This window comes from Ranitomeya imitator, chromosome 5, assembly GCF_032444005.1.
Source record: "Ranitomeya imitator isolate aRanImi1 chromosome 5, aRanImi1.pri, whole genome shotgun sequence".
Lineage (NCBI taxonomy): Eukaryota > Metazoa > Chordata > Amphibia > Anura > Dendrobatidae > Ranitomeya > Ranitomeya imitator.
Genome location: NC_091286.1, coordinates 634,627,713 through 634,644,860, shown reverse-complemented (window position 1 = coordinate 634,644,860; position 17,148 = coordinate 634,627,713). Strand labels below are relative to the sequence as shown.

General features: G+C 44.3%; 1 protein-coding gene across 1 annotated transcript in view; it reads left to right on the top strand.

Annotated features, from left to right (window-relative positions):
• NBAS (NBAS subunit of NRZ tethering complex) overlaps positions 1 to 17,148 on the top strand; it is an 854,371-nt gene that overhangs the window by 281,215 nt on the left and 556,008 nt on the right. Inside the window, exon 30 of the mRNA XM_069728113.1 lies at positions 16,455 to 16,684. Within this exon, the coding sequence (XP_069584214.1) occupies positions 16,455 to 16,684 (230 nt within the window). The remainder of the gene's footprint in view (positions 1 to 16,454; positions 16,685 to 17,148) is intronic.

Sequence of the window (17,148 nt, the reverse complement as noted above, 5' to 3'; positions counted from 1 at the left end):
TCTCTATTTGCCTGCTCCGCAGTGTGTGGCTTTTCCCCGTCTTTTTTTAGTACCAGATATTCCTCAGTCTAGGTGACTTCCCTGGTTTTCCATCTATGTGTTTCCCTTAATGAGATGCAGGTCAGCGGTTTTACCCTCCGGCACTCAGAGTATTCTGTCACTTGATGGAGACAGCGCATAATTTTTACAAGCTATTAGATGAAATTAAGATCTGTACTGGAGACGTAAGCGCTTCTTACAAGCCGGCATCATGTCGTGAAATACGTTTTAGCATTAGCGGTGTCAAACATTTCATATGGTCCCTTTTTAATTCTCGTAAATAGTTTGAGCCGAGTTTTTCTCAAGTTTCCGGCTGCAGATGAGAAATGTATTTTACATTTCAAAGAGGTTTGCTCATAATGTAAAAACAAGCATCTTTGCGAGTTACTTCTTATTAAACATTCTCTCCTTTCTCAAGGAATGAAGTGCTAATTTTATTGTTTAATGCGGATTGTGTAGATTACTGGCCACCGCTGCCATCTATAAGAGGTGGCCAGCCTTCAAGCTGAGGAGCTCATTGCTTGCAGGCTCTTTGCCGTAAAGTTTGAGCGGAGCTCTAAGGCTACGTTCAGATTAGCGTTGCGCGCCGCTGCGTCGGCGACGCAACGCACGACGCACGAAAAAACGCGTGCAAACGCACGCAAAAACGCTGCGTTTTGCGACGCGTGCGTCGTTTTTTGACGAAAATCGGACGCAAGAAAAATGCAACTTGTTGCATTTTCTTGCGTCCGACTCTAGCGTCAAAAACGACGCACGTGTCGGAAAACGCAACAAGAAAAACGCATGCGTCCCCTATGTTAAACATAGGGGCGCATGACGCGTGCGTCGCCGCTGCGTTTCCCGACGCAGCGTCGGGAAACGCTAATCTGAACGTAGCCTAAAGCTTGTCTGATCACAGTATCCGGCCAGCTTCAGGCCTCTGTGCTTTTCCGATGTGGTAGAGGCAAAGTTGTCTTTGCTTGCATCGTGGGAACGTGCACAGTTGAAGTCAGTAACTCAGCCATACGGCTGGCCTGATGTTTGGTTCATCAGGTGAGGTGGATCCTCGAAGCTCTTGGTCAGGTAGGCACTCAGACCTCAGGCATTGATGCAGCAAGCTGTTAGGCACATGGGCAGTGAAAACTTGACACACACTGGAATCTCAGGATCAGCAGGACGGATGAAGTGGCGACCAGTAGGGATGGAAGCAAGTGTATGAGCAAAAGGTCTAAACGCTCAATTCGAAGACACTGGTGTATGTTAATGGACACTAAGTAGGTCTAGGGGGAAGATGTCCTTGATCCATGCATGAGAACTTTCAAAAATCTGACGTGGTGCACAACAGAGGGCAACGGACCCAAGAGGAGGAAGCGGAGCCTGGGATAGGTGTGTAACACCAGAACTGTTAATCTTCAGGAGCTCAATGCTCCCTAGTAAGTAGGAAGTAGAGAGGTAAGGGGAGAAGTGTGCTCCTGAAGGAAGAAGAAGAGACAACTACTTTTACGAGTACGTGTACCCAATCGCCATTCCCTAATGACAAAATTGGAGAGAATCTCCGTCTTAACAGCCATTTCTGTCTTTGCTTTGGCCTGTTTCCTGAATTGTTCATATCACCGGTACAACTGTGTAAATCATGGCTTCAAATGAATGGTATAATTTGAATATATTCTTAGCAGAGCCCTGTAAACCACCATCTTGTTGTGGCTAACGCAGTGCTTCTTGTGCTTAGTCATTCCCTGCAATGTCATGATTCACGTGTGATATCGCTGGGCCCACTAATCGGAATCGGCATCTGAAATGCCCTGTGCTCAACGATTCTTGCAGTGCCCTGGGCCAGTGGCCACATCTGTAGTCCATGGGTGCTGGGCCAGGTTCCTTTGAATTTTATTGCTCAACTCTGTCAGCTTGGTATGGTTTTTCTGCTCCAGTAGTAAAAAATCCCTGAATTCATAAGGCAGATCTGACTTGAGTCTATAAGCACGTTTCTGCTAGCTGACTTTACACAGGCTGATGCAGATTGTTAGGGGGGCAGACCATAACACCGTCACTCAGTCACCATATATTTTGTCTATCATCTTCAGTAAATCTTCTGTTTACGTTGGAGCATGTGCTGCCCGAATCATGATATTTTTATTCCCACTTTAAAGTTTGGTAGTCAGCATTTCCGCTGCTATACACGAGTCACAGATCAGGAATGTACAACCCCCCCCCCCTGTAAAGGGAACTTTAAAGGGGTTTTCCACTACTAGGACAACCCCTTTTTAAACTAAATTTTCGGCCCCGATAAAATAATAAAGCCTATACACACCTCCCATGCCTGCTCTGTTCCAGCGGTGTCGTCACTCGCGTTCTTGAGAATGCGATGTGGTGTTGTGACACGCGACGCTGGCGCCCAATCAGCGCTGGTGTCACTGTCTCTGCCTTTGGCCAAAGTGAACATGAAGAGGAAGTCTGGACTGCAGCTGATCTGACTCCCTCTTAATGTTCAGTTTGTCCAAAGGCGGGGACAGTGACACCAACCCCGATTGGGCGCCGGCTTCACATGTCACAACACCGCATCACAGCCCCGGGTAAAGCGACTGCGAACACAGCTGGAACGGCGCTGGCACGGGAGGGGAGTATAGGCTTTACTAATTTATCGGCGCCACACATTTAGCTTAAGGGGTAGTCCTTATAGTGGACAACTCCTTCAAAGCGGTTCTCCGGGATTAGAAGAAATTAATGAATCAAATAGTCTTTATAAATACCATTAATTAATACATTAATATTGTATTGTCATGGGAAGTAATCACTATAGAATTACACTGAAGAAACTTGTGCTAGATTATAAGACAGGAGACTGTGTTCATGTGCAGTCGGAAACGCCGACCCATTTTGTGTTTAGGACCATGTCTTCACAGTCTATAGTCTGATCTATTACTGGAGATCCCATTGATGCTGACGTAAGACGATGCTGTCCACCGTGTCTATATGATCTAATATTCCAGAAGTGCTGAGCTAAGTGGCCGATCACACTGCTGTCCACCCGATCTGATCTAATACTGGGGATACCGGAGGTGCTGAGGTAAGAAGAGGCTGCTCACACTGCTGTCTACCAGTCTATCTGATCTAATGCTAGAGATACCAGAGGTGCTGAGGTAAGAAGAGGCTGCTCACACGGCTGTCTACCAGTCTATCTGATCTAATGCTAGAGATACCGGAGGTGCTGAGGTAAGAAGAGGCTGCTCACCCTGCTGTCCATCCTGTCTATATACTGGAGATACCAGAGGTGTTGAGGTAAGAAGAGACTGCTCACACTGCTGTCTACCAGTCTATCTGATCTAATGCTAGAGATACCAGGAGTGCCTGGGTAAGAAAAGGCTGCCCACTCTACTGTCCACCCTGTCAATCTGATCTAATACTGGAGATACCAGAGGTGCTGAGGTAAGAAGAGGCTGGTCACATTGTGTCCACTCTGTCTGTATTATCTTAATATTTATAGAAAACGGTGCTCGCCATCTTCTATGTATACGAGCTGGATGCAGGATAGATTAATTAACTGCTATGGGTGCCAGGAATTTCGCTGTTGTGCTCAGCAGTAGTAGACGAAATTTGAGAAATTCAACATGTCTTAACGGAAGTAAATAAAAGTAAAAGGTCTTTATTGCAAATCAATAAAACCATGAACTAGTTCAGGTAATACATTAAATACCTCTGATGCAATTCTGGCAAACATCCTTGGTAATAGTTTTACTTTTATCTACTTCCGTTTGAACATGCCGAATTTCTCAAATTTTGTCTCCTTTTTGATCTAATACTGGATATTCCAGAAGTGCTGAGGTAAGAAGAAGATGCTCAAAGTGCTGTCCACCAGGTCTTATTGATCTAATAATGGAGATTCCAGAAGTGCTGGTATAAGAAAAGGCTGCTCACACTGCAGTCCACCTTGTCTGTCTGATCTAATGGTGAAGACACCATGGGTGCTGAAGTAAGAAGAGGCCTCTCACACTGCTGTACACCATATCTATCTGATCTAATACTGGAGATACCATGAGTGCTGACGTAAGAAGAGGCTGCTCACACTGCTGTCCACCATGTCTGTCTGATCTAATGCTGAAGATACCATGGGTGCTGAAGTAAGAAGAGGCCGCTGACACTGCTGTCCACCATATCTATCTGATCTAATACTAGAGATACCAGGGGTGCTGAAGTAAGAATAGGCTGCTCACACTGCTGTCCACCATGTCTGCCTGATCTAATGCTGAAGACACCATGGGTGCTGACGTAAGAAGAGGCTGCTCACACTGCTGTCCACCATGTCTGCCTGATCTAATGCTGAAGACACCATGGGTGCTGACGTAAGAAGAGGCTGCTCACACTGCTGTCCACCATGTCTGTCTGATCTAATGCTGAAGACACCATGGGTGCTGATGTAAGAATAGGCTGTTCACACTGCTCCTGTAGTGATTACCTCCATAGGCAAAACCACTGTGATTTGCTAATTAAAGGTATTTAGGAATTTCCTTTTCTATTTTGTATTTTAAATTTTTTTTATACTTTTTCTGGAGACCCTCTTTGACTTCACGCATGGAAAAACTGTTGCTACAAATGAGTATGTGTAAAGAGAATGTGTAGGAATGTAATACATTGTACTTGTGTTCCGCACAGATCGGGGGGACATCAGCAGTGTTCGGCTGCAACACTCCCCACCTGTAATCTGATGCATAAGCCGCACGCTATCCATTTAATACAATACATCATCTCTCGATGTTCAAGGCCAAGTTGTTTGTACGGTCTGAATTTGCGTTGATGCGCGCTGTTTATTTGCATGTTCACTTTAATCAAGCGAGCGCACAAAGCCCGAACACGCTCGCGAGTGGCATAATTTACTTACAAAGCTTGACATCTGTTAAAAGTTGTAAATCATTTGAAGCTTTTTATTACAATATACCGATTTAGTTGGATACGACTGCCAGTCTCCCCTTCTCCCAGGAGAAGCTTTGAAAGCAAATTATAAAGCTACGTAGGAATCTTTCTGAAAAGGCATCAGGGAGTTTCAACAGATCTACAATATGTCAATTTTCCACAGTAATATAATGCAAGTAATAAATGAAAGGAAAAAAGTGAAAACATTCACGACCCCCTTTGTGTTTCAGAAATAGACATGCGCTTCCTATTTAGTGATGGTTCCAGAAATTAATGATTTTTGAAGTTATAAGAAACAGATTGGAGTATTGTGTGGTGGGCTTTTTTTTTTGACAAATCTTGCTCTTTACTTGGGCACATATATTTGTACCCCTATATTTGGGTACCAATTTCCATGTACGGTATATTGTCTTTGGGAAGGTGACAAATTTCCTACTACTTTGACTTTCGGAATGTTGTTTTTTATTTGGGCTAACAAGCCAGGGTCTTCTAGTGGGTCCCTGTACTTACAGGGTTTTAGCAGGTTGCCATAATATATGGGAAAAAGCTTCCTTTTCCTGGGTCAGTATACTCCATCGTTTATCTCTCCCACCTTTTCTACCACCTTATAGGGCCCCTGCCATTGGTTAAGGAACCTGTCCTGACATGTGGGCACTAACACAAATACCCACTCAAGCCGACCGATTATACCCCTGAATTTTTTCTCTTGGCTCAAAGAGGGTTGTCTCATTTACCTGTCCCTTCACTTTATTCCCACAACACAACATATTATGCCTGACCACTAGTGGAAACTATCGGCTCCTGGCAAGCCCTATTTATATTTTCCAAAGTACGGGCTTCAGTTGATGCTTCCTCATCCTCCTTTCTAGCCAGCACAATGAATGTAAATTCATCTTTTACGTCATGTGACTTTGGTACCACAGCTGACTCCTGACGACATATATTAGATCTCTTGGTGCCACAGCCTTGGCTCACAATTCCCAGAAGAAATGAAAAATCTCGACCAATGGCATGCAACAATTCTTTGACCATTCCCACTTGGTGGGACAAAGAACCACAGTCTGTGTGGGTCGATCTGGGCCATGGAGTAGTTCTTTGCTTCACCATGGATACACCTTTCCCCACCCCATTTCCAGGGTGTTACACATGCGGAATTGTGACCCTTGCCAGGGTAACCAAACTCCCTGAGTCCAGAAGTCCCGTCACTTGGACATCAGTCATCTGGTATTCCTAAGGTCCCTTGCCAGAATGAGGAACAAAAATGCAGGCAGAGTGGGTAAAGTAGGAGTAATGCCGGCCTACTCTGCAGTCCATCGACTCCAAGGTCAAGGGACAAACTGCTGATGTATGACCCGGGACTCAAAAGCTCCAACAGATAATTGTATGAGTTGTAACCTTTGAACCCGCTCCTGACCCCTCCTGGGTCTTTAGTCGTCCCTCAAATGTAGGCTTGGACCCCTACTTTTGGGTATCCCAGAAATGTGACCTCAGGCTGATTGGTCAGGGAGTCCTCCATGGCCAAGTATCTTTCCATGAGGCTCAGAAGGTCATCTTTGAATGCATTTCTTTAGTGAGTGAATAAGCCAATACAGCACAGTGGATAAACCAGTACAGTACCACTTTTTCCATCTTCTGGACTGAAAAGCAGGTCTCTGGCTTTAGCCATTTTTGCACAGGTGTAACAGGTTGAACATATGGGATCAGGGAGGTTTGTCCCTTTGGTAGTGCCAGAGCTGCACCCGCCATGCCCGGACTGTCAGGGTACCTCCCAAACTTGCCATAATCTCCTCCTTCAGCTCATCGTATTCCTTGGTCTTGGCATCCTGCAGGGCAAGGTCATATTACGCTTCTTGCGGTTCCCCCGTAAGGTATTGAGAAAGGACCTCTGCCTCTTAGTCTGGCTGGCAGTTTCTCTGTCTACCACCTTCTCTTATACAGTCAGGAAAGTCTCAGCATCATCCTCCAGAGTCATCTTCTTTACGACCTCCCATACAATTTGCCTCACTAGGCTACCCTCACTAGCGGGTGGTACCATTTTCCATGCTTGACAGTTTCTTCCAGGAAAGCCATCTGATTTTGATGCTGCTTCTGAACTTATTGTAAGGGTACCGTCACACAGTGCAATTTTCATCGCTACGACGGTACGATCCGTGACGCTCCAGCGTCGTAACAATATCGCTCCAGCGTCGTAGACTGCTGTCACACTTTGCAATCTACGACGCTGGAGCGATAATTTCATGACGTATGTGCAATGTAGAAGCCGTTGGTTACTATGCGCACATCGTATACGATATATGTTACACCATGCAATCATGCCGCCACAGCGGGACACTAGACGACGAAAGAAAGTTTCAAACGATCTGCTACGACGTACGATTCTCAGCGGGGTCCCTGATCGCAGGAGCGTGTCAGACACTGCGATCTCGTAACTATATCGCTCGAACGTCACGAATCGTGCCGTCGTAGCGATCAAAATTGCACTGTGTGACGGTACCCTAACTGTTGCTGCTGCTGCCGAAGTTGCTGCTTTAACTTCTGCTACTGTTGCTGTTGTTACTTCAGTCAGAAGTTTGTTGGTCTCCTGTTGGGTTTGCTGCTGCTACTGTTGCTGAATCTTGTCCAATTGTTTAGTAAGCTCCCCCATGCTTCCAGACTGTGTACACAATGCTATAGCTGCCTTTACCCAGAACATTCAGTCTTTGCACTGTAATTGCCTGTGTTCTCTGGATCTCTGGAACTTCATAGGCTTTAGGCATTAGGTAGCAATCACACAGGCAATGCAACTTTTTTACAATCACGTGTAGTTATTTTTTCATTCCACAGGTTGCTCAGCATCAAAACAAACTCCCAAACCTAAATTCCTTGCATTGTCCAGGCGCTAACTAAACAGAACAGACCCTGACTACTCCTACACGGCTGAGCGAACCCCAGCTTGGTCAAACAAAACCCGCTCTTATCCATACCAACCATTGATACATGGCCTGTGCAGACTCTTCTTAGAGATGGATTCTGGTCACAGGGCACACTATAGAAATTAATATGCAGCCACCTCTCATTGATCCAGAGTAATTTGTTTAATTTAGAGATTTACTAATGATAGATCGTTGACTATGGATAATGATTTTTTTACTGTTCCATTTACACAGGATGTTGAAAATCGATGGGGGAAGAACGATTATTATGTGTGCACAGAATGACTGTTGAAATGACTGTTGAAACCAAGCACACCGCTCTGTGCACCCTTTACATGGCTAAACACTTAAATGCACTTTCCTACCTGCTTGTTTTCCCCCAATTTCTACCACCTCTTCTTTGGTTGACCGCTCTGGATTTATATACCTGGATATTTCCAACTATCTCCACCTTTCGCTGTCTCTATGAAACCAGAGCTATCATGGTAGGGTGAGGATGGAGATCAAGCAGGTGGGAAGGTCACTGACCTGTTTGGCCGTGCCTTGGTGCTCTGAGTGCCTGTGCTTTGTTTCAACAGTATTCTGCTCTGATAGTCTCCCTTTAATGGGAATGTCACTTTACAGGTTGTGTGCTGTAGTTTCAACACAATCAGTGCTTTATTGACAGGAGATTAACACTGCAGGACTAGGTGTCACGTGCAAGACAGTCCAGCCAATCTGTAACCCCGCCCCCTCCTCTGATTGGTGGTTTAAGCAGGATGACACACAGCTCAGCATTAATAGTCCTGCTATGAAAACAAGGATGTTGTACAAAACGGCAACAAGCAGCCCAGTAAGTGACACATCGCTTGAATCAGTGTCTCTGCCCTAATATGATACTGCTGTCAGATTATATAGGAAAAACCAGTTGACAGATTCCCTTTAAGATCTAAACAGCATCAAGTTATCAGGAGCACATCCCATTTACCTTGCTTTCAATGATGATTTTTACGTCCGCATACATCACCTGACACATGAGCTTTTTGCTTATTCATGGGGTTATGGCGTTTTATGATGGTGGTAAAGTTGATGATATTTTCACAAATCTCATCCCCCACAATGCAAAAACCCCATCTGTGCGGAAAAAGACCATGCAGATTTATCACTATGGATTTCTCTGCAATGCATGGGGTGAAATCCAGACAATTTGCAGGTAAAATGTGCACGTTTTGCTGCTGATTCAGCAGGAAATTGCCCAGTGTGGACGTGCCCCGATAGTTCTTACTGCCACAAATAATCATTACGTGCTTATATTAACCTCTTTTATTGTTTCCAGAAAGAATAGATTCCACAAATATCCCCTTGGGACCGCGTTGTACGAAAAACAGGCGCAGATTTTTCCCTATTTGATGGAGTGACAGGTTTGGGATATCCGTACCTGTCATGTGACAAGCTTTTTGTTAGAGGAGCGACGGTGGGTAATTGTCGGCTTCCCCTAATTGACAGCGATGGGAATTAATGTGTGAAAATATGTCTGTGTGGAGGAATCTACATTTAATATGGTGTGCATGTCAGCGAAGGGAGAAAAAATGACGGCAGTAAAGATATATAATAGAGCGCGGCAGGAAATTAGATGTTTATCATACGCAGGGAACACTTAGCCTTTTCTTTCTTTTTTTTTTCAAAGAATGAAATCCCTGAATGAGTGTGTTATATCTTTATATCTACATCTATGTGAATAATGTTTTTTTACAGTTATTTTTCCACTTTCAGTGTCTGAAATAATCTAATCAACCACTACGTAACCACCATTTTTGTATACCGGAGTAATTAGATGGTTTCACAATAATCGTCACATGACTTTTTTTCACAAAATATTGTATGTTACAGATAGTACTGCCTCCCTTTCTTCTTTTAATTGATTCTATTGGCAAACATAGCCAAGACACCCCATTCTGGAAACTATTATGAGCATCCTTTTTCTCTTCTTTAACCCCTTACCGGCATCGGACGTACTATACCGTCCGATGCCGGCTCCCCTGCTTTGATGCAGGGCTCCGCGGTGAGCCCGCACCAAAGCCGGGACATGTCAGCTGTTTTGAACAGCTGACATGTGCCCGTAATAGGCGCGGGCAGAATCGCGATCTGCCCGCACCTATTAACTAGTTAAATGCCGCTGTCAAACGCAGACAGCGGCATTTAACTACCGCTTCCGGCCGGGCGGCCGGAAATGACGTCATCGCCGACCCCCGTCACATGATCGGGGGTCGGCGATGCTTGTGAATGGTAACCATAGAGGTCCTTGAGACCTCTATGGTTACTGATTGCCCATCGCTGTGAGCGCCACCCTGTGGTCGGCGCTCACAGCACACGTGCAATTCTGCTACATAGCAGCGATCAGCAGATCGCTGCTATGTAGCAGAGCCGATCGTGCTATGCCTGCTTCTAGCCTCTCATGGAGGCTATTGAAGCATGGCAAAAGTAAAAAAAAAAAGTTTAAAAAAATGTGAAAAAAATAAAAAAAACATAAGTTTAAATCACCCCCCTTTCGCCCCAATCAAAATAAATCAATAAAAAAAATATCAAATCTACGCATATTTGGTATCGCCGCGCTCAGAATCGCCCGATCTATCAAATAAAAAAAAGTATTAACCTGATCGCTAAACAGCGTAGCGGGAAAAAAATTAGAAACGCCAGAATTACGTTTTTTTGGTCGCCGCGACATTGCATTAAAATGCAATAACGGGCGATCAAAAGAACGTATCTGCACCGAAATGCTATCATTAAAAACGTCATCTCGGCACGCAAAAAATAAGCCCTCAACCGACCCCAGATCATGAAAAATGGAGACGCTACGAGTATCGGAAAATGGCACAATTTTTTTTTTTTTTTTTTTTTTTTTTTAGCAAAGATTGGAATTTTTTTTCTCCACTTAGATAAAAAATAACCTAGTCATGTTTGGTGTCTATGAACTCGTAATGACCTGGAGAATCATAATGGCAGGTCAGTTTTAGCATTTAGTGAACCTAGCAAAAAAGCCAAACAAAAAACAAGTGTGGGATTGCACTTTTTTTGCAATTTCACCGCACTTGGAATTTTTTTCCCGTTTTCTAGTACACGACATGCTAAAACCAATGATGTCGTTCAAAAGTACAACTCGTCCCGCAAAAAATAAGCCCTCACATGGCCAAATTAACGGAAAACTAAAAAAGTTATGGCTCTGGGAAGGAGGGGAGCGAAAAACGAACACGGAAAAACGAAAAATCCCCCGGTCATGAAGGGGTTAAAAAAAAAAAAATTGTAAGCAGACAGTACTCTATCCTAGTCTCCTAATGCAAGCAATTTAGGCAAAGATAGTGCTGCGTTCCTGTCTCTTCCTGTAAGTGATCTAGGAAAAGATGGTACTACCTCCCTGTCTGTGTGTAACTCTTGTTATTACTGCCTCTCAGTTTCATCATGAAAGTGATGTAGGCATAGATAGTGCTGCCTCCCTGTCTCTGTGTAAGTGATTTAGGCAAATATTTTACTTTATCTTCCTGTATGTTGTCCAAATATAGGATTACCTTCTTGTCTCTCGTGTTGGATTCCGTCATGGCTGATTCTGCTTCATTGTATGAATGATGAACGATGTGGAGACGTTAAAGGGTCAACACAAGCCTGCCATGTCTTGCTCCTGACCAATATGACTTGGTTGACTGTTGTGAATTCCGCTCTTGGGCTCCCTCCAGTGGTTGTAAGTGGCACTTTTGTGAGTTATGCTCTTGGGCTCCCTCCGGTGGTTTTAAGTGGAATGGCTGCTCCTTGGATTTAGCAGTCTGCAGCTGCTTTCACTTATTGTCTTTCTGCTCGGCTATTTATGCCTGGCTCTTCCCTTCAGCCAGTGCCACTTGTCAATGGTTCCTGGTTGGATTCACATCTCTCTTGGATTTCCCTGATATCCTGACCAGTTCAGCAAAGATAAGTCCTTTCTTTGCTCTTTTCTGTCCACATGTTGTGGACTTATTCGTTCTGTGCATTCAATGTTTTGTCTAGCTTGTCAGTATGGATTATTTCAGTTAAGCTGGAAGCTCTGGGAAGCAGTGTTACCCTCCACACCTTTAGTCAGGTGTGGAGATTTTTGTAAACTCTGTGTGGATTTTTGTAGTTTTTAATACTGACCGCACAGTATTCCGTTCTGTCCTATCTATCTAGCGAGACTGGCCTCCTGTGCTACATCCTGGTTTCATTCTACATATGTCTTTTCCCTCCCCACTCACAGTCATTACTTGTGGGGGGCTATCTATCCTTTGGGGATTTTCTCTGAGGCAAGATAGTTTTCTTGTTTCTATCTTTAGGGGTAGTTATTCTCAGGCTGTGACGAGGTGCCTAGGGAGTGACAGGAGCATCCCACGGCTACTTCTAGAGTTGTGTTGAGCTTAGGAACTGCGGTCAGTACAGATACCACCTCCTTCAGAGCTCGTCCCATGTTGCTCCTAAACCACCAGTTCATAACAGTTGACATCCTTGAAGACAGGACTTGTGATGATACTCTTGGCTCTTTGGTAGCAAAAGTGTCTGACGGGTTCCCCTTTAAGTGTTGTTCCCCATACCTACCCACAGATTTGGTCCTGTATAGGCTAGCCGCGGCTTAATTCAGAGGGTGCATTTCGGAGCCCCATTCTCTGGATCGGTGGTGGGTGCCAGCAATAAGACCCCTCTCGATCTTCAGATCTTCATGTTCTGATCCATTTTTTGGATAGGTTCTAACTTTTATACTTTGGGAATAACTTTTTATGGAAACTTTGTATTCGGGGAAAAGTAAATATTTCTGGGGATAATGAAGCAAAGCGATTAGTATGCTACACCTTATAAAGCCCAGATCGTCTCCTCGGCTTGCTAAGAGAGCAGCTACAGGGCAGAAAGCTTTGCGCCAAGGACAGACCCCAGAGGTGCCGCGACACCAGCATCCATCATACATTATACAAGATAGGACTTTGCACAACAGCGCGGCCCCATACATATTCAATCTGATACTGGGAAATGTGTTTGTAAAGCACAGCTACACTTGATGTAAGCAGGAGCAGCACTTCCCGCAGCAGCACCTATACATCACTGTCCCCAGCCCTGATACAATGGATGACAGTCCCATCTCGCTCCAGATGAGTTTAAAATAATATCATGTTTAGACGCCGCTGCCTCGCCATGAAAAATGAATTTAGGCGCAGTTTCCATCTATTTCCATTTCTTTCTACAACGTTAGTGCTACCTCATTGCCCAGCAGAAGAAACTATCATATTTGCTTTCTCATGTGCCCCCCACCCTTTTCCATTAGCGCCTGCTGCTCTTCTTTTGCTCCCCACCCCTCCTGCCTTTCTCCGCTGTAATTCCTTTTGGTAGGTGGGTGGCTATTGTTTGCAAATGACTGGTAAATATCTTAAAAAAGAAAAACAACAACCCAAGCTTGCATTTTTTATAGTCAGTGGCGCACTATTTTAATGCCACAAATTACTCAACGTCCTCATGGTTAAATGAGGTGTAGTGGCATTGAAAGAGTTAAGGTTTTTTTTTTTTTTTTTATTTGCTTCCTGATGATTTGGTGTCTGAGTCAAGATAGGGGTCTGATCAGGGGTTTGATTTTAATATAGGAGGGTCTGAATATATTTAGAGGGTCTGGTATGATATTTAATGAGATGTCAAAACGTAAAACATTTCCAGTTGGCACCTCATTTTCCTTTAAGCATCAAATAAAGCACTTTGCGCCACTTCTCCGGTGGTCCCTGACACCCATTGTTCACGTGACAGCTGCAGTCAGTCGCTTGCCTCGGCGGTCACTCTGGTCTATGTATGTGACCGCTGAGGTTATTGATTAGTTTGATCAGATGAGGTCATCACTGCATGACCGATGGGGACCATTGGAGCCGAAAACTTGGAGTGAAGGGGCTACAGTTTTTTCAGGGGTTTCCTCATGTTTTATGCTCAGGAGCGCATTGCTCCTCTTCCTGCTTGCCAGGGGTGGTGTGCTCATGTTGATTGACAGTTTGGATCAGTGCTATGGATTTGCCGCTGGCATAAATGATGCGTTCTCCCATGATCCACGCTTCGAAGGAGTCTAGTAGCACTGAAGGTTGGTAGATCCAGTAATCCATCCATGTTCAGATCTGCACTTGCCAAGCAAGCAAGCAAGCACTTCTTGCCTCACATCAAACACCACAGAGGTGGCCGGTAATCTAGGCAATGAGCAGACCACAAAGTGAGAGCGGAGAGGGTTTTTAGTTAGCGGTAAAGGGAAAAGTTGCTTTTTTTACAAAGTAGTTTAACAAAGATGAAACAACCTTGTTAAAGGTATATTCCCAAAATATCATGCTCTCCTCTATCACAGGGCTAGGGAATAACTTGTTGATTGCTGGGAGTCTGACCGGAGGGAACTTTACCTATCCAGAAATCTGCACTTTGGAACCATGTCTTGAACGGCGGATTCTTGACTTCTGCTCCGTGAATTATTTATGAGACTGCTAAAGAAAGATCTTGGCTGTGTCCGGCAGTCCCATAGATAATTAATGTACTTGATGCCAAGTATTCTCACCTCTGATCCTTTCAAGACCCGTTCTCTGGATCTCTATGGGTCCCATTTGGTCGGACTCCCAGCGATCAACAGGTTATCCACATCCGATGGATGAGGAATATCTCGGTGGTGTGGAGGCAGCCATTTAAGTCATGCTTATGTTATTGTCTTAAAGTATTAACAATTGTTACCCCATAAAAATATATAAAATAGTAGTAATCTCATGAATACTCCCTTTAATATCAGACCTCAGACCAAATTCCCTAAATCTATTCGGGCACCCCTATATTATCAAAACTCCAGACCAGATCAGCTAAATATATTCAGGCCCTCCTATATTATCAGACCCTCGACCAAAGCCTTTAAAAATAATCCGGCCCTCCTAGACCAGGCCCCTCAAATATTTTCAAGCCGCCCTATGTTAAAAGGGGATGTCCACTGCTGGATTACTCTTTTTTTTTTTACAAGGTCACAAATGTGCCTAATATAATAATAGGTCCTTGACCGACTCTGCATCAGGCGCCATGTCGCCCAGTGATATTATTTATCACGTTAGCACTGTAGCCTATCAACATTATGAGCTGTAGTCTTCAAAATTGGGTTGAAGCTTTGAAGGTTGAAAATTCTTGAAGGGCCACTGATTATTTCAATTTTAGTATAATTTTACTAGGCATATAAAGAGAGTAATTCATTAGTGGACAACCCCAAACTAAGCTCCTTAGATGTATTCTAGCCCTCCTAGACCTTAGATCAGGCCACCAACTTGAGTCAGATGCTAGTAGTATCTGTCGGATTCCCACAAGGTTCAGTCCTTGGGCCCCTGCTCTTCTCCATTTACACCTTTGGCCTGGGACAGCTCATAGAATCTCATGGCTTTCAGTATCACCTCTATGCTGACGACACACAGATCTACATCTCTGGACCAGATATCACCTCCCTTCTAACCAGAATCCCTCAATGTCTGTCCACTATTTCATCCTTCTTTTCTAGATTTCTGAAACTTAACATGGACAAAACAGAATTCTTCATCTTTCCCCCATCTCACGCGACCCCCCCAACGAACCTATCCATTACAGTAAATGGCTGCCCACTCTCCCCAGTCCCACAAGCTCCCTGCCTCGCGGTAATCCTTGACGCTGATCTCTCCTTCAAACCACATATCCAAGCCCTTTCCACTTCCTGCCGACTTCAACTCAAAAATATTTCACGAATCCGTTCATTCCTCAACCATGAATCTGCAAAAACCCTAGTCCATGCCCTCATCATCTCTTGCCTTGACTACTGCAACCTCCTGCTCTGTGGCCTCCCCTCTAACACTCTCGCACCCCTCCAATCTATTCTAAGCTCTGCTGCCCGAATAATCCACCTGTCCCTCCGCTATTCCCCGGCCTCTCCCCTCTGTCAATCCCTTCACTGGCTCCCAATTGCCCAGAGACTCCACTACAAAACCCTAACCATGACGTACAAAGCCATCCACAATCTGTCTCCTCCATACATCTGTGACCTCGTCTCCCGGTACTTATTTACACGCAACCTCCGATCCTCACAAGATCTCCTTCTCTACTCCCCTCTTATCTCCTCTTCCCACAATCATATGCAAGATTTCTCTCGCGTATCACCCCTACTCTGGAACCCTCTACCACAACACATCAGACTCTCGCCTACTATCGAAACCTTCAAAAAGAACCTGAAGACCCACCTCTTCCGACAAGCCTACAACCTGCAGTAACCACCGATCGACCAAACCGCTGCATGACCAGCTTTACCCTCACCTACTGTATTCTCACCCATCCCTTGTAGATTGTGAGCCCTCGTGGGCAGAGTCCTCTCTCCTTCTGTACCAGTTGTCACTTGTATTGTTTAAGATTATTGTACTTGTTTTTATTATGTATACCCCTCCTTACATGTAAAGCACCATGGAATAAATGGCGCTATAACAATAAATAATAATAATAATAATAATAATAATAGGAGAAAAACAACCTTCAGACCTGAGACCAGACGTTCAGTGTCAGGATGTTGGATGATTATCTGATATGTTGTGCCTTTTGCCTGATTCACTGTTTGTGACTCTGCAACCTTTGTTTTACATTTTTCAGATCTTTGCTGAGAGTTTGCTATGTTCGGGCCGCCATGATAATATCCAGCTTGCTGGACACATGATGCATTGTAACTCAACCTCTGTAGACCTTCCCGTAAGCATCAGCTCCAAAGGCAAGCCACAGTACAGGGTTAAGTACGAGAAGAGCTCGGAACTGGTGCTGGCTGCCAGCAGAGAATACTTCAACTCCTCCGCCACCCTCACCGATGACTGTATGGACCTAGCCAGGTATGTCCCCAATCTGCTGTCATATTACTTAATTATATACTGCATTACGTGATTGTTATTTTCTTCATACTGTTCTTACATTAATCATCTTTAATTTCGGCTTCATTTTAGTCAAAGTGGCTGCTAATAAATATAATCCCTTTTTCCCTGTCCAGGCTAAAGTGATTATCCAGCCAGGAAAATTATATTGAAAATTGCTTATGTTCTAGAATAAAGAGAAAAGAACATACTCGCCTCTTTGTTTCTCCACTGCTCCGGTTCCTTGGTCTTCACTTCTTGCTTTAAGCTGTGACATTCTTGACGCCTCTTCCTGATACAGCCAAACACTTATCAGAATTTTAACTGCCTTGATACCCCCTTTAATAATTTACAGACTGTCTCATATTGTCACAAAAATTGCCGTACTTTTTGGACTATAAGACTTCCTCCTCCCCCCCTCCCCCCCCAAAAAAAAAAAAAAAAAA